Raw genomic sequence first — 22,179 nt, forward strand, 5'->3', positions numbered from 1 at the left:
CTTTTTCCTTCCCATAGACTTCCCACTGAGGTGCCTTGATACAGCACTCTGGGAACAGCCTATTCGTTCTGAAATTTCTTTCTGTGTCTTACCCTCTGGCTTGAGGGTGTCAATAGTGGCCTTCTGGACAGCAGTCAGGTCGGCAGTCTTACCCATGATTGGGGTTTTGAGTGATGAACCAGGCTGGGAGTTTTAAAGGCCTCAGGAATCTTTTGCAGGTGTTTAGAGTTAACTCGTTGATTCAGATGATTAGGTTCATAGCTCGTTTAGAGACCCTTTTAATGATATGCTAATTTCGTGAGATAGGAATTTTGGGTTTTCATGAGCTGTATGCCAAAATCATCCGTATTAAGACAATAAAAGACCTGAAATATTTCAGTTAGTGTGCAATGAATCTAAAATATATGAATGTTAAATTTTCATCATGACATTATGGAAAATAATGAACTTTATCACAATATGCTAATATTTTGAGAAGGACCTGTATATAAAAACCTTTATTAGAAACTGCTTTGGGATTATTTTAAATGTAATGGACATGGAGATGGAAAGGAAAGTAGAAAAAGAAGCAAGGAAGGGAGAGAGGTGGGGCAAAAAGGTAAAAGGAAGAGAAGGAGATAAGAACTGAAGAGAGATAGAAGGATAAAGAGAATACAAGATAACACTCTAGAGGACTGCTTGTACACCTACAGAAGCGCTTATATAACAACGTTACTGAAAGGTACACGGTACTAATGAATGCAAGATGTATTTAGTGGCAACCACAGCTCAATAAAGAGTATATCTGTATATCTGTGTATCTGTAAACACCTGAATCGGGTATTTGGATCTCTGTTTTTAGTTTTTAATCTATTTAATTTTGATTGCGGGCAAGACACTGTCTTCATAGGGTAAATTACTACAGGCCAGACGCCCTGACACCTGTGGGGCTGAAATCTTTTGAGTGACTGGTATTGAAGCATCTGAGGGACATCACAGGCTAGACCCCCTGCAGTGTGCCTGGCAAACAGGTCAGCAGATGATGCAGTCAACCTGGGACTACTCTTCATCCTGCTCCACCTCAACCACCCAGACAGCCTCCACCAGAAGCTTATCCAGCTTACAGTGCTGGGCTCTACCTGTCAGTGCTTTACCAACTTCCTGCTTCCTGACTGACCGGCAGCAGCAGGTAAGGCTGGGGAGCATCTTCTCCCGCTCAAGAACCATCAGCACCGGTGCCCCCGAGGGTGTGTTCTCTCCCCAGTCCTCTTCGCTCTGTACCCAAATGAATGAACCTCAGTGGACTGGTCTGTGAAACTCCTTAAGTTTACAAATGACACCACTGTTATTGGTCTAATCCAGACAATGACTAGTCCACTGTGGATCACTTCCGGTTAATAGGAACCACCCTTTCTCGGGACCCGAGATCGTCCTTTTACCTTCAGGTTGACGCAGAGCATTTAACCGTCAGAGTTCAACCATGTCTTTCTCTGTCATATCCATGGTGGTTGAGTGCAGGCTGGGTGCAGTCTGTGTTTTTGTGCTGTGTTTCTCTCCTTCTACTTAGGGTGTGACTGGCAGGTGCTTCTGCGCAGCTGTGCTCATCAGGGAGCAATCAACCTGGGCTTTAAGAGGAGTGGAGAACCAGAGGGAGGCGTTAGCTTGTTGTCTCACATAGTGTGGTAAACAGCTAGACCTCTGCTGCTCTGCAGTTATTGCAACTGATCACTGACTTTTTGTGTTTTCTCCTCTGCCTCTGAAGACATTTGTTGCTGGAGATTCTGTGGATCTTTTGTGCCTCCAGTTAATTCTGGCCATGTTCTGAGGACCAAGGTAATTCAAGCCTCAATGTCTCAGCTGTGAGCCTCCACTCTGTCTCTGTTTCCCGGACCCAAGTTTCTAGAGCTTTGATTCATCTGCTTCTGAGAACCTTCCACCTGCCTGTCCACCCTCCCACGGAGATGTCCCCCTTTTACGGAAAGGATCAAGAAACGCTGAGTCTGAAGAACCTGGAAACACTTTCCCTTCAGCTGCACCCATCTGCCAACTTCAGCCATCGTGGAACAGAATTATTCCTCCAAGGTTTAGCTCAGAGTCCTGCCTTCATAAGTCAAAACCAAAGAAACTTTAGTATTTTTTGCCATCTTATGCAGGACTTCTCTAAGCCTCTCTTTTCTCTCTCAGTGAGACTCCAATCCTGCTGCTGATCCAGTCCTGGTTCCACATCACATTTACTCCTGTACAGGTCCTTCTCAAAATATTAGCATATTGTGATAAAGTTAATTATTTTCCATAATGTCATGATGAAAATTTAACATTCATATATTTTAGATTCATTGCACATTAACTGAAATATTTCAGGTCTTTTATTGTCTTAATACGGATGATTTTGGCATACAGCTCATGAAAACCCAAAATTCCTATCTCACAAAATTAGCATATCATTAAAAGGGTCTCTAAACGAGCTATGAACCTAATCATCTGAATCAACGAGTTCACTCTAAACACCTGCAAAAGATTCCTGAGGCCTTTAAAACTCCCAGCCTGGTTCATCACTCAAAACCCCAATCATGGGTAAGACTGCCGACCTGACTGCTGTCCAGAAGGCCACTATTGACACCCTCAAGCAAGAGGGTAAGACACAGAAAGAAATTTCTGAACGAATAGGCTGTTCCCAGAGTGCTGTATCAAGGCACCTCAGTGGGAAGTCTGTGGGAAGGAAAAAGTGTGGCAGAAAACGCTGCACAACGAGAAGAGGTGACCGGACCCTGAGGAAGATTGTGGAGAAGGGCTGATTCCAGACCTTGGGGGACCTGCGGAAGCAGTGGACTGAGTCTGGAGTAGAAACATCCAGAGCCACCGTGCACAGGCGTGTGCAGGAAATGGGCTACAGGTGCTGCATTCCCCAGGTCAAGCCACTTTTGAACCAGAAACAGCGGCAGAAGCGCCTGACCTGGGCTACAGAGAAGCAGCACTGGACTGTTGCTCAGTGGTCCAAAGTACTTTTTTCGGATGAAAGCAAATTCTGCATGTCATTCGGAAATCAAGGTGCCAAAGTCTGGAGGAAGACTGGGGAGAAGGAAATGCCAAAATGCCAGAAGTCCAGTGTCAAGTACCCACAGTCAGTGATGGTCTGGGGTGCCGTGTCAGCTGCTGGTGTTGGTCCACTGTGTTTTATCAAGGGCAGGGTCAATGCAGCTAGCTATCAGGAGATTTTGGAGCACTTCATGCTTCCATCTGCTGAAAAGCTTTATGGAGATGAAAATTTCAATTTTCAGCACCACCTGGCACCTGCTCACAGTGCCAAAACCACTGGTAAATGGTTTACTGACCATGGTATCACTGTGCTCAATTGGCCTGCCAACTCTCCTGACCTGAACCCCATAGAGAATCTGTGGGATATTGTGAAGAGAACATTGAGAGACTCAAGACCCAACACTCTGGATGAGCTAAAGGCCGCTATCGAAGCATCCTGGGCCTCCATAAGACCTCAGCAGTGCCACAGGCTGATTGCCTCCATGCCACGCCGCATTGAAGCAGTCCTTTCTGCAAAAGGATTCCCGACCAAGTATTGAGTGCATAACTGTACATGATTATTTGAAGGTTGACGTTTTTTGTATTAAAAACACTTTTCTTTTATTGGTCGGATGAAATATGCTAATTTTGTGAGATAGGAATTTTGGGTTTTCATGAGCTGTATGCCAAAATCATCCGTATTAAGACAATAAAAGACCTGAAATATTTCAGTTAGTGTGCAATGAATCTAAAATATATGAATGTTAAATTTTCATCATTACATTATGGAAAATAATGAACTTTATCACAATATGCTAATATTTTGAGAAGGACCTGTAAAACCTCATGAATTTATTAAAGGTTACCTTGGTTCACTCGTGGTTGTGTTATTCAGAATCTGGTAAAACCCATTATGACATTCTCTTTTGTGAAAACACTGTATATATGAATATTTACAAAAAATAAACCAAAAACTTTTTTCATTCCCCACATTTATATTTAAAGTGTCTTCATTGAGAGCAAAGTGGATCCAAAGTCAAATCTTTGCTCATGTGCACAAACATGGCGAGTAAAGCCGACTCTGAATACATTTTAATCTAAACCGTTCCATTGCAGCTCTGGCTGTATGTTTAGGGTTGTTGTCCTGCTGCCTCTAACAGGGTTCCATCTAGTATAGCGCTGTATTTAGCCCCATCTTTTATAAACTCTAATCAGCTGCCCTGTCTCCACTGAAGCATCCTTACAGCTTGATGTTGCCCCCACCATGCTTCATCATTGAGATGGTGGATTAAGAGCTATATTCAGCTTCTGACAGAAGGGACAAAGACATTTCAGGAATGCCATGTATTTAGCTCCATCCATCTATCCACCAACTCTGATCAGCATCCTTGCCTCCACCAAAGAAAAGCAACACCACAACATGAAGCTGACAACCCATACTCCACCAGAAGAATTGTGTGTTTAGGGTTAGTACACCAAAATTTTCCATTTTGGTCTTATTTGAAAAAAGCACATTCTCCCACACGTTTGCCGTGTCCACTACATGGTTTGTGGACTTCTGATGACTTTCTTCCAAAATGGCTTCCATTTAGACTTTCTGGTTTAAGAGCACTCTCCGCGCTACCGCACCCTGTTGGCGGTCAGACGTCTCGGAGCTCCTCCGGAACTTGAACCCCAGAAGCGATCACACACTTTATCTAACACTGACTCTTAAAGGAACGACTCTCAAACAGTTTCTAACTTTTAGCTCCTTTAATCTAAATTAAGGCAGAGGAATAATTACAGAGATCAGTGCTGAGGCTCCCGTCTGGAACCGTCGCAGTCTGTTAGAGGATGACGAAGAGCCCTGTTAGAAGGTCACATGTTTATTTCTGGCACTCCAATGCAATGGATGTTCCCTCCCTCAGTGATTATCAGTAGATTGTCACCATTGTAGTGTCTATCTGTTAGATTGTGTAGTAGCGGGTATCCATCCTTAATCTAAGTGTGCTGTGGCTTTCTAATCAAACCAGTTATACCAGCTGCTCCACTATCAATCCCAGTGCCCCAACTTCAGGTCATTTATGACAAACCTCGGGCCATTTATCCTTGTACTGTATGTCTATGAGCATTCTTATCCTATTGTAACAAAAGGGAAACATTAGAACTTATACTTTACTTCACTATTGTATAAAAGGGAAAAACTGCTATGAGTCATATTAATAAAGGTTATTCCTAACAGCACTTTTACATGAGCAGCTAACATAACTTTTTGTTGTTGTCCCTTGTGGCACCCTCTTGTGGTGTGCCACCCTGAGCAGAAAGCCATATTACCCATACAAAAAAAAAAATCCACTGCTGCTCCATAAGGTGTTTAAAACTTGCTAACTGGTTGAACTGGGTTTTATTGAGGGAAGAATAAAAATGTGCGCTTAAGTCCTATAAAATACAATCCACTTAAAATGAGTAACGGGTGTTAATACTTCTTCCAAGTAGCGTAAGAACCCGATGGGTTATTGCTGCCATGGTTTCGCTGTAAAAACAGTAGTGCAGCCTCAGTTTCTTCATGGGAGGAGCGGTTGTTACTTCCCCACTTATGTCTACTTTTTTTTACATCCATGCTTACGTTTGCCTGGCATCGCTTAATTTCCGCATTCCCAAATCCTCCCAGATTGGGATCACGTTTAAAGTCGGGCTGATGCAACGATTTCCACTTTTTAAAATCTACTCCCGACCCTCGGCCGACCAGAAGAGAGGACATTTGTTGCACCTAGGATCAAAGTCAGGTAGGTATAAGAAAACTTCCTTAAAAAAAAAAAAGAGGAGAGCTGAAGGTTTCCCTCCGCTCGCTGAGCCGCCGCGGATTGGTTGCGGCGGCAGCCAGCAGCTCTGATGTTCTCGGTTATTTAGCGGCTTTTGTGCTATCTCTAAATTGCGGCGTTCCAGAGTAGACCCGACTCCTTGCAGATCTTTGTCGCTTTTTTTGCTTTGCATGCTGTTTTTTTTGTTTTTTTTTACATGAATCACAGCGTGCAGAAATCCAGGACAGAATGTTCCCACTAATGCCACGCATTGATGCTTAAAGTGCATTTGATCTGGAGCCACCCTGCACTAAAAAATCTGCAGCAGGTAACTGTAGGTGTTTGATAGAAAGACAAAGTTACATAAGATGAATGCCACAGTAAAAAAAAAAAAAAAAAAAAAAAAATGACTTCCGCTTTCAAGTTGACCAATTCAGCAGCGGGCTATGCATGCAATGTGATCTGCCGGGAGATGACTGCACATGTTTAAGCCATAGTATAAAATAAGATGGGGCTTTCTCAAGAAAAAGAACAGCTTAAAGCAACTAACAGCTCTGAAATATAACTGTCTTTAATTTTAAGGAAAACTCTTAAAAAAGGATGCCATCATACGGGGGAGGCTAATCCCATGTTGTTTTATTTATATATTAGCACCTAACACAGTAAAACATTTAAAAAGAGCTGTTATTTGTGGCTTTACCCTAAATTAATGGTAACGTTTGTTAAAAAGTGCCTACAAATGATCTGCAATTTTTTTAGCTGTGTGGTTTTAAACAAAATGTCCTGTGCAGTTCTATTTTCTGTTTTGGTCTCATTTTTAGGGAAGTTTTGAACTGATAGTTATATATTCCCAAGTATGATGCTTTTACTTAGTCAGTTAATGCACATGTAACAGAAGTATTTTTACAATACCATTCAACTTTTTCACATTACAACCACAAAGTTTTATGGATTTCACTGGGACTTTATGTGACAGATCAATACAAATGTTACCTAGAAAGAAACTGAATTCATAACTTAGGCCTGCAACTCTGAAAAGTGTGACATATGTATGTATTCAGACCATGTTAATCTGATAACACTAGATTAAATCCATTGCAAACAATGCAGCATCGAACTATTAGTAAATAGAGTCCAGCTGTTCTGTGAAACCCTCAGATGCTTGTTGGAGAACATTAGTGAACAAACAGTCTCATGAAAGCCAAGGAAGACACCAGGCATGTCAGGGAGAAAGTTGTGGAGAAGTTAATATCAGATGTAGTTTATAAACTGTGTCCCAAGCTTCGAACATCTCACAGACCACTGTGACTATTCATTAAGATTATGGCACATCTGCAAACCTACCAAGACACGGGGTCCGCCTAAACTTAAAGGGTGGGCAAGGAGAGCTTTAATCAGATAAGCAACCAAGAAGCCCATAGTAACTCTGGATGAGCTGCAGAGGTCCACAGCTCAGGTGGAAAACATAGCATTTGTCAATTTGTGGCAAGAAGAAAGCCAAAAGAAGTGATTTATTTGTCACAAGCAATGTAGGATACTCCCCAATCACGTGGAAGGTGCTCTGGTGAAATGAGACCAAATATAGTTAATTTATTAATTGGATTTTTTTTGCTTACACTACCGGTCAAAAGTTTTAGATACACTTTCTCACCTAATGGTTTTCTTTATTTTCATGATTATTTACATTGTCATTTCTCACCAAAGGCATCAAAACTGTGAATGAACACACATGGAATTATGTAGTAAACAAAAAGTGTGAAATAACTTAAACATTTTTATTTTTTTGATTTTTCAAAATAGCCACCATTTGCTTTGATTACTGCTTTGCTCTCTTGGCATTCCCTGCATGAGCTTCATGAGGTGGTCACCTGAAATGGTTTTGCAAAGAGTCTTGAAAGAACCTCCCAGAGGTTCACTGAGAGATGGCCAGAGGTTAATATTTCAGTCATCACAGCAAAGCATGGCTTTCAAGTTCTTTTACAATCTTTCGTTTGCTATATAATTCCATATGTGTTCATTCACAGTTTTGCCTATCCCAACCATCCCAACAGTGAAACACACTAGTGGTGTAGGTTAATGGAAAGGTGGAGGGAGCTAAATACAGTGCAATCTTAGACAGAAACCTGTTAGACTTGGGTGGAGGTTCATCTTCAAGCAGGACAACAACCCTAAACATAAAGCCAAAGCTGCAGTGGTATAGTTTAGTTCAAAGGATATTCAGATGTTAAAATGGCCTAGTTAAAGCTGGACATAAATCCTATTGAGAATCATTCACATATGCTCTCTATCTAAACTGACTGAGCTTGAGCTATTTTGTGAAGAAGAATGGACAGAAATCCCATTCTCCAAATGTGGAAAGCTGGTGGAGACATACCCCAAAACACCTACAGCTGTATTGTACTAAAAGGTAGTTCCACAAAGTATTGACTCAGAGGGGCTGAATACAAATGCACCTCATTTTTCAGATTTTTATTTTTAAAACTTTTTGAAAACTATGCATCGTTTTCTTTCCACTTGACACTTTATGGAATCACCTTTTTACCTTGTCAGAGGGAAGACTGACCAAGAAGATTTTTAATTGGGATCGAGCTCACAGTTACCCCTGGCCTAAAGAGGTCACAACAATATTTTTGTGATTTAAATATTATCTATGGGAATAATTTATTGGTCAATTGAAGGTGATTACACTAAGGATGTTTAATAAGCATAAAGATCACAGGTTCCAGGAAATTTCTAGGAAACCCAAACTTAGAACCTATATTCTAATTAAGGATGTGTTTCGATCTGAGTTATTTATAATTTATAAAGCTAAAAAAGAAAAGACAAAGGTCACTGTGTGCTCAATTAACAACTGATACTCTTCCTCTGGCAGTTGAAGTGGGCTGGTTCAAAGTGGTTCCTTAAGACCAACGTTTGTGTGTGTTGTGTGAACTTAATGTGATTGAGGATGAATTTCATTTTATATTTAACTATCTTCTGTATTAGGATCTGATAAATAATATAAGAAGATGCAACAGAAGAATCCAGATTTCTTTAGGTTGACTGAAGCAGATATATAAAGTTGGCTATTTAATGAAGAGACTTTTGTTGCTTGGCAGTGAAGACAGGGAGTTTTGTTATGTACCATACCATGGTGCAAGACACTTTAGTAAGTTAATTAAATCAAAAAATATACTTTGTTGTTGAAACATGACAAAATGTAAAAAAATTTAAGGTGCACCATAGTTTCCCAGCGATGATGTTTCTTTCTAAACTAGCCAATTAAGACAGAAGAGGCCCTGTTCATCTCTGTCCTCACAGACAGTCAGACGTATCAGGTAGTCACAGGCCGCCAGATGTTGCCAGTTTTTCCAGTTGTGTCTAGGCTTAAATTGACTTTAGATCTTATCTTTCTCAATGGTGACATGCATTTCCTTTTCTCACACACCTTTGATTTCATGTTCCTGAACATTTAAACATGCCACATTTCTGCCACCACTAACAGGAAAAGCTGTTTTGAGGGAACAACTCAAACACCAATAGGAGTTTCACCTTTTTTTGACAAAACAAATCATTTTAGTTCATCTTGACCACATCATGCATGTCTCAGGCAGCCACATTCCGCCCCGCTTGCATTAAGTCTCATAAAGAGGAAACCACAGTTAACTGGTATTTCTTGGCTTGTCTTCCACTCCCCTTGGAATAAAGAGGAATTTGTTCAAGTCTGGTTTCGCACCGTTGTTTTTTCTTCTTTTCATCTCTTGGGATTAAATAACGTAAATCTTTGCCAAGATCTTGTGAACAGTTGTATTTTGATTCCCTAAAAATTAGTAAAATAACATTAATAATAACTGAGCAGCAGCCTTGGCATCCTGCTCCTCTAACAGACTAGTTATTCATCACTGGGAGGTGAGTCAGGCTGCCTAGAGGACAACCTTCTCAAAGCCATTAAACATAGTATTAATCAAATTAAATGCATTTTAGCTTAATTTTCAAGAGGCGTTTCAAGAGGACAACAAAAACTCTAAATTTGATGAATTAACAAAAGGAATAATTTAAACAATTTGGTCAACAGCAACTCATTAAAAAGTTAAATAGAGGGACACACTAAGACACACTAAGGGATTCCTTCAGGGAGTTTGGGGGAAATCTTACTGCTGTATCTGTTAACCACTTTTGGGTGCATATGAATTTTGTCAATGTTTTTGTGGCAGTAGGGCCCTTTATTTGCAGAAAGGAAGTGGGTAGAGAGAGAAAGGGGGAAACATGCAAAAGTCCCAGGGTTGGGGAATCGAACCGCAGACGCTGCGTCAAGGACTAATTGTCTCACTATATGAGGTTCACACTCTGCCTCTACACCATGCACTTCCCTGGGTGTGTGTGAATTTAAAGCCCTTAGGAAACTATGTGGGAAGCTTTCATGGCATTGTGATCAGCAAAGCCACATGAGCTGCGAAACATCTTGAAAAACCCACAATAATTTGCAGCTGCATCCACAAACAGAACCTTAAAAAAGGGACGCCGTAAATACCATCTGAATGCAGAAACATTTTAGCGTTGACACATGGTCATGTGGAATAACATAGATTAATATACAGTGCGAACTATGACTTACACTAATCATGGAGCTGAATTCTGGCCTTTTAACTATCACAAGAAGCAACTTCCATGGATTTCTAATACTGGACGTGTTTGCACAAGTTAGAGTGGATTTTCTCTTATTTAAAGTTATACAAAGAGTCTCAAATATTTTCTCACAACCACCAATATTTGGTAAAATGTCCCATAGCATAGAAACCACATGATTTTTATAGCCATCAAGAAGCTTCTTGCATATTTGACTAGTCCTCTTATCAGAATTGATAGAGATTATTCAAACTGGTTTCCTGGCACAAACTGGATTTTTAAATTATAGTTCATACATGTTTCATATAGTTGAAGTCAGGGATAATTTCTGAAGCTTACTGTTAGCCTGTTATGTTAATTAAAAGATGAAATTTTGGGATCATAGTATGTTTGAGCTCACAACTGTGCCCAAGATTCAACCATCTAGCTGCTGAGTATCATAATGGGTTTTACCAGACTCTGAATAACCCAACCACGAGGGAACCAAGGCAATGTTTAAACAATTCATTAGGTTTTACAGGAGTAAATGTGATCTGGAATCAGAACTGGATCAGTGGCAGGATTGGAGTCTCACAGAGGGAGAAAAGAGAGGCTTAGAGAAGTCCTGCATAAGATGGCAAAAAATACTAAACAGTTTCTTTGGTTTTGACTTATGAAGTCTGAGCTAAACCTTGGAGGAATAATTCTGCTCCACGATGGTTGAGGTTGGCAGATGGGTGCAGCTGAAGGGAAAGTGTTTCCAGGTTCTTCAGACTCAACGTTTCTTTGGTTTTTGATCCTTTCCATAAAAGGGGGTATTTCCGTGGGAGGGTGGACAGGCAGGTGGAAGGTTCTCAGAAGCAGGTGAATCAAAGCTCTAGAAACCTGGGTCCGGGAAGGAGGCAGAGTGGAGGCTCACCGCTTGAATTACCTTGGTCCTCAGAACATGGCCAGAATTAACCGGAGGCACAAAAGATCCACAGAATCTCCAGCAAAAAATGTCTTCCTAAGAGGCAGAGGAGAAAACACAAAAAGTTAGTGATCAGTTGCAATAACTGCAGAGCAGCAGAGGTCTAGCTGTTTACCACGCTATGTGAGACAACATGCTAACGCCTCCCTCTGGTTCTCCACTCCTCTTAAAGCCCAGGTTGATTGCTCCCTGATGAGCACAGCTGCACAGAAGCACCTGCCAGTCACACCCTAAGTAGAAGGAGAGAAACACAGCACAAAAACACAGACTGCACCCAGCCTGCACTCAACCACCATGGATATGACACTGAGTTGAGAAAAAGATGAAGAATCATCAAATGTTTGTCCACAGGGCAGCTGCAAATTTTAGTTTATCCTGGAGTAGGCAGTACCTTCTTGGTAGGAACTCTCCCAGTTCATTGGGATATTAATGTGGCTTCAGCATAACCAGTTTCCTTACACCCGAGGAGGATGGGTTTGGTTAGATGGTTGCAACTTGGACACAGTTTGGTGTTCCAAACGGACATAGATTCAAAACACATTAAAACTGCCCACCAGTGGGCTCTAGATTGTCAAACTTTATCACTTTATTATTTTACTTAGTACCCATACACATAGCCCATTCTAAAACACTCAGTAGTTTATTCTAACCTCCCCAACAACACTGCACCATTCCAAACCCTTTGTGAAGTGCCTTTAGACGATATGTGTTGTGAATTGGTGTTTATAAATAAAACTGAAAACTGAAACTGTTCTTTGAATGGATAAATCAGGCTAATATCAAGCTTTTGCAATGGTCATGACCGTGACGCCAAATATTAATTTGTGGAGTGTGCCTTAAAGTCAAGTCTGTGCCAGGAAACCAACCCATTTAACTGAACTTTGCCAATTCTGCAGAGAAGAGCAGTTAACGATCAAGTTATAATTATAAAAGTGTGTGTTCTCTGCATCTCTCTAAGTGACGTTTACCTAATTATTAGTATATACTTGAGGTTGTATGTATAATTCTGGCTGCACGGTGGCGCAGTTGGTAGCACTCTTGCCTTTGAGCAAGAAGGTCCTGGGTTAGAATCCCGGTCGGAGGTCTTTCTGCATAAAGTTTGCATGTTCTCCCCGTGCATGTGTGGGTTCTCTCTGGGTACTCCGGGTTCCTCCCACAGTCCAAAACATGACTGTTAGGTTGATTGGTCTCTCTCAGTTTCCCTTAGGTATGAATAAATGTGTGCATGGTTGTTTGTACTGTGTGTCTCTGTGCTGCCGTCCAATGGGCTGGCTACCTGTCCAGGGTGTATCCCGCCTCCCACCTATAGACTGCTGAAAATAGGCACCAGCTCCCCTGTAACCCCGTACGTTTGAAGTGGGTATAGAAAATGGATGGATGGATGAATAATTCTGACCCTCTGTGGATAAGAGAAATCCCATAGTAAACTTATTTCCAGTTGTTTAAACAATTTAAATTGTTTGTTATGAGAACATTTAATGCTCAAAAGAAAGAGCAGGAAATTCATGCCAGCAACGAGTGTCTTCTGACTACATAAGTCCACATTTTAATTCCCCTCTGAAAACAATGTATGCCAGTTTCTATAATGAGAGGGGCAAGAAGGGCCATTTAAGCATTTGGCTGCAGAAAAAGCAAAACCATCAACTGTCATGGTATAAATTATTGGTCAGTACCCATGGCGTTGCTAACTTTTATATTTATGAGGTGTGTGCCATACAGAGGTGTATTTTGGGCTTTCGGATAGGCATAAAAAACATCAACATAATTTATTTTAAGATCTGAAATAATTTTCATAGGATAATGTCTGATCTCATCCTGTCATTATATAATTGTGGCTTCACATGTACTGGACAGAAATATCTACATGGTGGCTGCTTATGGAAATTACAACATCTTGCACTTACCAATAATGAACATAAATGTCTCATGGGTGGTTAAAACCTTATAAAAAAAGTGTAATTCAACAAAAGGTTTAATGGTGTTAAGGGGTTTTAAACGTGATTCAGGTATTATCCGAAGGTGTTGCTGGTTACAGTACAATTTAAATGCAAAGACTGGCTTTGTAGTGTCCACTTTGAGTGTAAAAAAGTCACAGTTATTTGCTGTCATACAGCTGTAGATAAGAGAGCATTGTGTGTTCCTAATCGACGTGTTTTCGCTTGCGTCTAAACATTTGTGCCATTTTGTTCCTTTGCCTCCCATAGTTGTGGTCAAGGCTGAGCCTGACGGAATGCCAGGACAAATCCCAGATCCCTCTGTGACAGCGGGCTCCCTGCCCAGCCTGGGCCCACTGGCTGGGATCTCCGCCACCACGCTGACAGACAAGCTGAGGTTTGGCGATTTCCACGACATCGGAACAATGTTGTCACCCCTGCTTTTCCTGGACACTCTGGGAAAGAGGCCTATAGTCATCAAAACTGAGGTACAGGTCAATATGAGTAAATGGTGACTAGTGTCTTTTCAACTCATCTGATGATGGTGATATTTTCAACCATTAAAAGTACCATGAAATAAAGAGATGCAACAGAAATATAAAATACATATGGTACTTTTCTTTCCTTTTTTCCAATTAAAACCACAAACCTTGATGTGTTTTGTTAGGATTTTATGTAACGACCAACAAAAAGTGTAACTTGAGTTGTTCACCTGCTAAAGGTAATGGCTGTTTGATTTTGTAAAACTAAATCAAAAGAGTACAAATTGACTTAAAATTGAGCTAAGCCGCGATTTGCAGTACAATTCACACCGCTTAAACTTTTTCACATTTGGCCCTTTTGGGTCAATTTACAACTGCAGACCTCAATGAATTTGATGAGACTTTTTGTGATAGCCCAGCACAAAATAGTACAAAATCAATCAAATCAAATTCGTTTATATGGCACATTTAAGCACAACTGCCACTGGCCAAAGTGCTGCACACAAAAACAACAAGTAACAGTAATTCCAACATTAAAGAAAAAACAGACAAAGTGTAAGAGAGGTAAATATAAACATTAAAAAAAGCCCAACAAGTGAGTCCCTCTTAAAAGCCAGTGAGTACAAGTGTGTTTTAAGAAGTGACTTAAAAACACCAAGAGTTGAAGCCTTTGTAATATGAAGGGGGAGCCGGTTCCACAATTTAGAACTGAAAAGGCCCGATCACCTCTATGAACCAACCTGGACCTCGGGACAACTAAGGACAGATGAACATTAGATGTAAGGGATCTAGAGGGCACATAAGGCTGCAGGAGATCACACAAATATACAGGAGCCTAGCCATTCAGGGCCTTATAGGTCAGCAATAAAACGTAAAAATCAATTCTAAAACGAACAGGAAGCCAGTGAAGGGAAACGAGCACTGGGGAGATATGTTTCCATGTTTTTGTTTGTGTTAACAGACAAACTGCAGTGTCCTGAACCAGCTGCAGTTGTGAGAAGCTGGCCTAGCTAACACCAACATACAAAGAATTACAGTAGTCAAGTTGGGAGCTAATAAAAGCGTGAATCACCCGTTCAAAATCATAAAAAGATAAAAATGGTTTCACTATGGATAAAAGTCTCAGTTTAAAAAGGATCTTTCTACAACAGAGCCAATCTGTTTCTCAAGATTGAGACTAGAATAAAAAAAACACTCCTAGATTTTTAACATGAGATTTTACAAACTGCTTGAGGCTACCGAGGTCAGAAGGAGGCGCGCAACGATTTCCACTGGACCAAAAATTATAACTACAGTTTTATATTCGTTTTTATTTGGAAGCAATCCAAGCTTTAACCTCATTGAGATATTCAAACAGTGGTTGCAGTGAGAAAGGATGATTTACTGAGTATCCTCTGCGTATGAGTGAAATAAAATGTAAAATTTCCTAAAGATGGAGCCTAAGGGAAGCATATAAATGGAAAATAAAATAGGTCCAATAATGGATCCTTGGGGAACTCCACAAGTGAGGGGAGCCGGGGGAGAAGTACATTCTCCGAGGCTTACAGAGAAACTCCTATCTGACAAATAAGACATGAACCAGTCCAACGCAGAGCCTTTGATACCACACTGGTCCAACCGGGAGATCAAAATATCATGGTTAACTGTATCGAAGTGTCAGATCTAAAAGGAGAAGAATAGCTGAGTGATCTGCATCTGTAGCTAATAAAAGATCATCAAAAATCTTTAAACGTGCCGTTTCAGTGCTGTGAAGGGTTCTAAAATGTGACTGAAATTTTTCATGGATGTGAGTGTTTAAAAAAGTTTGCAGCTGAATAAAACTATCTTTTCTAAAATCTTTGATAAAAAAGGAAGCTTTGAGATGGGCCTAAAATTTGACAGAAAAGATTAATCAAGATTAGGTTACTTCAGCAATGGCTGCACAACTGCATGCTTATAACAGACTGGAACAACATCTGAACTGAGACTGGTGTTAAAAATATGTAAGATGTCAGACCCAACAGATTTTAAAATGTTCTTTAAAAAGTGAATAACATCTACTGGACAGGATGAAGTTTTCATTTGGTGAACTATTTTTTTTCCAACTGATTAAAAGACACAATCTCAACTGATTAAAAGACAGCAGGACTTGTGATAAAGGTGGATGGTTCATGTAAAGTCTGAGGGATTTGTGATTTAAGGTTTTGTGTTTTTTGCTGAAAAACTGGTGGAACTTTTTACAAATTTAAAAAGTGTTCTCAAGGCAGGAAGATGGAGGAGTATTCACAACAGAGCTAATAGTGGAGAAAAGAAAACACAACAAGGTAGTGATCAGAAAACACAGCCTCACATACTTCAACGTTGAAAACCGGTAAACCAAAAGACAACACAAGATCCAGGGTGAGACCATATTCGTGTCTTGGACCCGACACAGACTAAACAAGATTAAACGAGTCTAAAAGATTAAGAAAATATTTGACCAATGGCTTGGTGGGACAACACACATGAATGTTAAAGCCACCAACGATTAAAACCTGATCATACTTTGGCATTATCCAAAAAATATCCCTGATAAAATCCTTGCTGTATTTCGGAGGTCTGTAGACAACTGCACAAAGAGCTGGGCGTGAACCTGAACCCAACTCAAACATCAGATACTCAATATTTACAAAATATACAAAATATTTTGCAAACAAAAAATGAGAAGTGTGCAATACAAATATATGCAGGCGCCTTAGAGTCAGTACTTTGTACTTTCATTTAGAGACTGAGGTTTTTCCTAATTTTTCTCTGTAAAATAGCTCAAGTTCAGTCAGACTGAATTGAAAATGTCTGTAAATAACAATTTCATCTTTGCCAACATTTCTCAATTGTATATACAGGTCTGGCCTTTGACTGGGCCATTCTAAAACATGAATTTGGTTTGCTCTAACCCATTGCATTGTAGCTCTGACTGTATGTTTAGGGTTGTTGTCCTATCAGAAGGGGAACCTCACAAGCCTCAAGGTGAAGTCTTCTACTGTTCAGCTTCCGTGTGCCTGCTAAGAAAAGCCTTCCCACAGCATGATGCTGCCACCACCATGTTTCACTGTGTATTTAAGATGGATTCAGGGTGATTAGTGTTATTTTCCACCACAAACAGCATTTTGCGTGCAGGCCAGAAAGTTTACTCTTGTTCTTATCTGACCAGAGAACCTGGTCCCTCATATTGGTGTATCCCTTGCAAGGCTTGGAGCAAGGTTTAAGGATGTCTTATTATGGCTTTCATTCAATGATGGCTTTAAATGTCTCCACAGCTTTATCCCAGAGCTGCAGGTGTGTTGCTCCATCTTAATGATACTATTCATTCATTAATGTTTTCTAACAAACTCTTTCTAAGACAGCAACCTGACATTTAGTTGTGCTGAATTGTCTTTTGATGTATTCGGGTTAAAGGGGGCTTAATACATATGTTTGCCATACCTTTCATATTTTCATTTGTAAGAAATCTAAAAAGTCCTTCTTACATCAATGTCACAATTTTGCATTACTTTGTGTTGCTCAGTCACATAAATGTACTGTCAAACACCATTACGTTTGTGGCTGTAATGTGACAAAATTAAAGAAGTTCAAAGGGTGGGAAACGTTTTGCAAGGCACTGTACATGTGACCTATTTTTTTCCACCATGTCTTGCTCTATAGGGGCATCTAGTGGATGTAGTAGGACATGGCTATAACATAAATAGGTTATAGAAAATGCTTTGTATTAATTATACAGCAAAGTAAATAGGACTATTCGACCCTTTTTTGTTATTCAGAGTTTTTTTAACTTCAGGTTTTATTGGATTAACATAAAAATTGTAAATCCAAAATTATGCAGTGTGCATTGAACTAGACCATAATGCTTTTTGCACAACAACTTTACAATATAGGGTGCGTTTATTTTGTAATGTTAATTTGCAAGTATTTTTGGCTTTAATGGACAGATTTTCTTTGTCATGGCTTTAGATAATTTATGTTTACATCACTGAGTTCAACTAATCAAATACTTTTTCATTAATAATCTTATGAGCCAACTAGTTTGACAAAGTATACGAGTATTTAGTGAATACATTAGTTAGTACATAAGTGCAAGTGCCAATATGTGAATTTATACTCATTATAAAAATGTTGACCCAAACATGATGGTAGTTTGATAAATAAATAAAATTACAGTCATGTATTCTTTCCCCCATGCTGTTCTGTAGAGAGATGAAGAAGAAGAGAGGAGGAAACGAAGGCGAGAGAAAAACAAAGTGGCTGCAGCTCGATGTCGAAACAAAAAGAAAGAAAGGACAGACTATTTACAAAAGGCATGACATGTTCACAGCTTTATTCCACAGTTTGACCTTTTTGTTGTTGTTAATATTTAAAAAAAACATTCTTTTCTTTTATCTCCCAGGAGTCAGAAAGATTAGAGATGCTAAACTCTGACCTTAAAGCCCAGATTGAGGAGCTGAAGCTGGAGCGTCAGCAGCTCATCCTCATGCTTAACCGACACCGCCCCACGTGCATCGTCAGGACAGACAGTGTGAAAACCCCAGAGAGCGAGGCTAACCCCCTGCTGCAGCAGCTCGAGGCCAAGTGAACAAAAAGGGACTTTCCTTTAGTTTACATTTGAGGAGAAGCAACCAACTAACAGCACTTCAACTTGGGCTCCTGCTTTGAAACATACAGCGATGCACCACAAAGAGCAGATCCACTGGGACAGTTTCAGCAGATCAGTCAAACTTGTGTCTACTCATTTCTCTTTTAATTTGTCTTCTCATCATTTCAGCATCAGCTATGTCTTTATGACATAAAACAAAAAAGCACAACGCAGCTCCAAAATATCTTTTATGCAATTAATTGGTTGTTTTAAAATAGTTTTACTTTTTCTAATATTTAAAATGTAGAAAAAGAAAAATGTCCATTATGCAAAACATTGCTTCATTTCAACTGAGTATTTTAATAATTTGCGTGATGTCTAACCTTATATGTGGCAAGGGTCTGTACAAAGGTTTTTTTCAACACAATTTTAATGCTGAACAACCTAAATCAGCTGTGTTGATATTTACGTGAGCAGCATTGCCTTTTTTATCTTGGATCTCTGGACTGAGGAAAACCTACACAATTTAGAGACGTTTAATAGATATAGATATAAAATAACTACTGGAATGCATTAACCTTAACATTATGATGTAATTAGAAATATATGAGAAAGAAAAAACATTATTTACTTTTTATAAATCATAAATTAGCAAACTTTTTTTCTGTACCTTTGCAGAAAGACCAAACTTCTTTTGGCGCAGGCGTCATGTGTGCAAATATATATATATATATATATATATATATATATATATATATTTGTGTGTGTGTGTGTGTATATATATATATATATATACACACACACACACACACATACACACACATACACAAACAGTGTTTACATTGTACTTTATTTACTGTTTTTATGTTATTACAACCAGTTATTTGTATATATATATATATATATATATATATATATATATATATATATATACAGTACAGACCAAAAGTTTGGACACACCTTCTCATTCAAAGAGTTGTCTTTATTTTCATGACTATGAATATTATAGCTTCACACTGAAGGCATCAAAACTATGAATTAACACATGTGGAATTATATACTGAACAAAAAAGTGTGAAACAACTGAAAATATATCTGATATTCTAGGTTCTTCAAAGTAGCCACCTTTTGCTTTGATTACTGCTCCACACACTCTTGGCATTCTGTTGATGAGCTTCAAGAGGTCGTCACCTGAAATGGTTTTCCAACAGTCTTGAAGGAGTTCCCAGAGATGCTTAGCACTTGTTGGCCCTTTTGCCTTCACTCTGCGGTCCAGCTCACCCCAAACCATCTCGATTGGGTTCAGGTTCGGTGACTGTGGAGGCCAGGTCATCTGGCGCAGCACCCCATCACTCTCCTTCTTGGTCAAATAGCCCTTACACAGCCTGGAGGTGTGTTTGGGGTCATTGTCCTGTTGAAAAATAAATGATGGTCCAACTAAATGCAAACCGGATGGAATAGCATGTCGCTGCAAGATGCTGTGGTAGCCATGCTGGTTCAGTATGCCTTCAATTTTGAATAAATCCCCAACAGTGTCACCAGCAAAGCACCCCCACACCATCACACCTCCTCCTCCATGCTTCATGGTGGGAACCAGGCATGTAGAGTCCATCCGTTCACTTCTTCTGCGCCGCACAAAGAAACGGTGGTTGGAACCAAAGATCTCAAACTTGGACTCATCAGACCAAAGCACAGATTTCCACTGGTCTAATGTCCATTCCTTGTGTTCTTTAGCCCAAACAAGTCTCTTCTGCTTGTTGCCTGTCCTCAGCAGTGGTTTCCTAGCAGCTATTTTACCATGAAGGCCTGATTCACACAGTCTCCTCTTAACAGTTGTTCTAGAGATGTGTCTGCTGCTAGAACTCTGTGTGGCATTGACCTGTTCTCTAATCTGAGCTGCTGTTAACCTGCGATTTCTGAGGCTGGTGACCCATTTATAAGGCTTGAAATCCCACTTATTAAACCTGACAGGGCACACCTGTGAAGTCAAAACCATTTCAGGTTACTACCTCTTGAAGCTCATCAACAGAATGCCAAGAGTGTGCGTAGCAGTAATCAAAGCAAAAGGTGGCTACTTTGAAGAACCTAGAATATAAGACATATTTCAGTTGTTTCACACTTTTTTGTTCAGTATATAATTCCACATGTGTTAATTCATAGTTTTGATGCCTTCAGTGTGAAGCTACAATATTCATAGTCATGAAAATAAAGAAAACTCTTTGAATGAGAAGGTGTGTCCAAACTTTTGGTCTGTACTGTATATATATGTGTGTTATATAAGCATATAAGCTATCTGAAAAATACAATTTTATATTTTTCTGAAAAAATAAAATAAAATGTTTAGTTATTTTGTTTCGTCTACTTTTTCTATTTCTGGAATAATATTTTCCTGACCCACATTTCTGCTAAATACTGCCACCTTTTGGCCATTACTGACCTAGCTGAATCAACCCTATTCGGTATATTTTAATGAATTTCTCAGTTGAAGGATTTCAAACTATTATTAGGCTTTTCTGATTCTCATAGTCAGCAATTTTCTGTTTGTAGACTGTTGGTGAACCCAAAAACAAGGCGCATATTGTTTACAGCAGGAGGGATTAAACTGAACAAGCAGATTAACTGAGTCAAAAAGAACAAAAGGTTACGTCTGGTTTAGTAAGAACAGTATGTAGAGGAACTTTAGTGAGCACATTCGAGGTGCACTGATAATTATTGCAAGCGAGGCTTGAATCTGCATGTCAATAAGGGGGGGGGGGGGGGGGGGTGAAGTTCAAGCAAAGTGTGGAAAGCCAAAAGTGCCACAATCCAATAAATTTAAATATTTATCTATGTGATCATTTAAATAAAGTCGGAGGCATGTGAAATAAATTTTCTTTTTTGAATAAATAAAATGAGAAATATGGAAATCCTTTATTTAAAATAATAAAAAACATGTTCTTAATTGTATTTATTTATGTCAAATGAAACGCTTTCCTAATCTTGCCAAGCAATTTAAATAAAACTGCAAAAACATAAAGAAAATGAAGGAATAAATAAATGGCTAAGTCTTTTAAATATAGAATTAAATAATTAAATATTAATATTCTGAAGTGAAATGACAACATAAAATTTGACTTTATTAGATAATACCAACATTGAACCACCATATTTGATCATATTAATTTATCACATCATATGTAATTATGTCATTATTTATTTATCCTTTTCATAGTGTTATGCTGTGCTTTAAATAAAATGGCATATTTGATATATTAGGTAATGGATTAATAAATATTTATCTTAAAGACCAAATTATATAATTAAATATAAGGATCATTTAAATTGAAAAACATTTAAATCTATTATCTTTTATAATTTTGTACTTTATATATCTTCTGCTGTTCTTTAAATAACATTACAGACAAACACATTTAATAAAGCTTAAATAAGATAAATAAATATATATTTTACTTATGGGCATATAAAATAATTAAAGATTATTATATGTTTTATAGTCTTGTGCTGTATTTAAATACGATTGCAGATATGCGCAAAAAAATCAAATATGTTTTTATCTTAAATGTATAATTAAATATGAAAATCACTCATCAAACATTTAAATAAATTATATGTTAAAATCCTGGGGACATATTTCATAATTTATATAACTTATTTATAGGCTTATCCTTTAAATAAAACTGTGGATAAATGCATTAGTCATAGCAATAGTTTATGAAGGAAAATATTAAATAACCATAGAAACAATCATGCATGATTTGAAATTCAATGATTCAATTAATGGGTTATGTCCGTTTTTAATAAATTATTGATATGCATGTATAAATTCTTTTTTATTGATGTATGTATTATA

At 38.8% G+C, this 22,179-nt stretch overlaps 1 protein-coding gene across 2 annotated transcripts; it reads left to right on the top strand.

Annotated features, from left to right (window-relative positions):
- The first annotated feature begins 5,482 nt into the window (after positions 1-5,482).
- LOC124885038 (jun dimerization protein 2-like) lies at positions 5,483-19,110 on the top strand. Of its 2 annotated transcripts, none has more exons than XM_047393219.1 (4): positions 5,483-5,759; positions 13,533-13,750; positions 17,950-18,054; positions 18,144-19,108. In XM_047393219.1, exons 1-4 carry the CDS (start codon positions 5,540-5,542, stop codon positions 18,327-18,329), a joined length of 729 nt encoding a protein of 242 aa, XP_047249175.1. In that variant the 5' UTR covers positions 5,483-5,539; the 3' UTR covers positions 18,330-19,108. The 2 variants fall into 2 exon arrangements, with proteins under 2 accessions (XP_047249175.1, XP_047249176.1); XM_047393220.1 differs by lacking the exon at positions 5,483-5,759 and adding an exon at positions 5,766-6,102 and having other exon boundaries at positions 18,144-19,110.
- Positions 19,111-22,179: the final 3,069 nt, after the last annotated feature.

This window comes from Girardinichthys multiradiatus, chromosome 19 (genome assembly GCF_021462225.1).
Source record: "Girardinichthys multiradiatus isolate DD_20200921_A chromosome 19, DD_fGirMul_XY1, whole genome shotgun sequence".
Lineage (NCBI taxonomy): Eukaryota > Metazoa > Chordata > Actinopteri > Cyprinodontiformes > Goodeidae > Girardinichthys > Girardinichthys multiradiatus.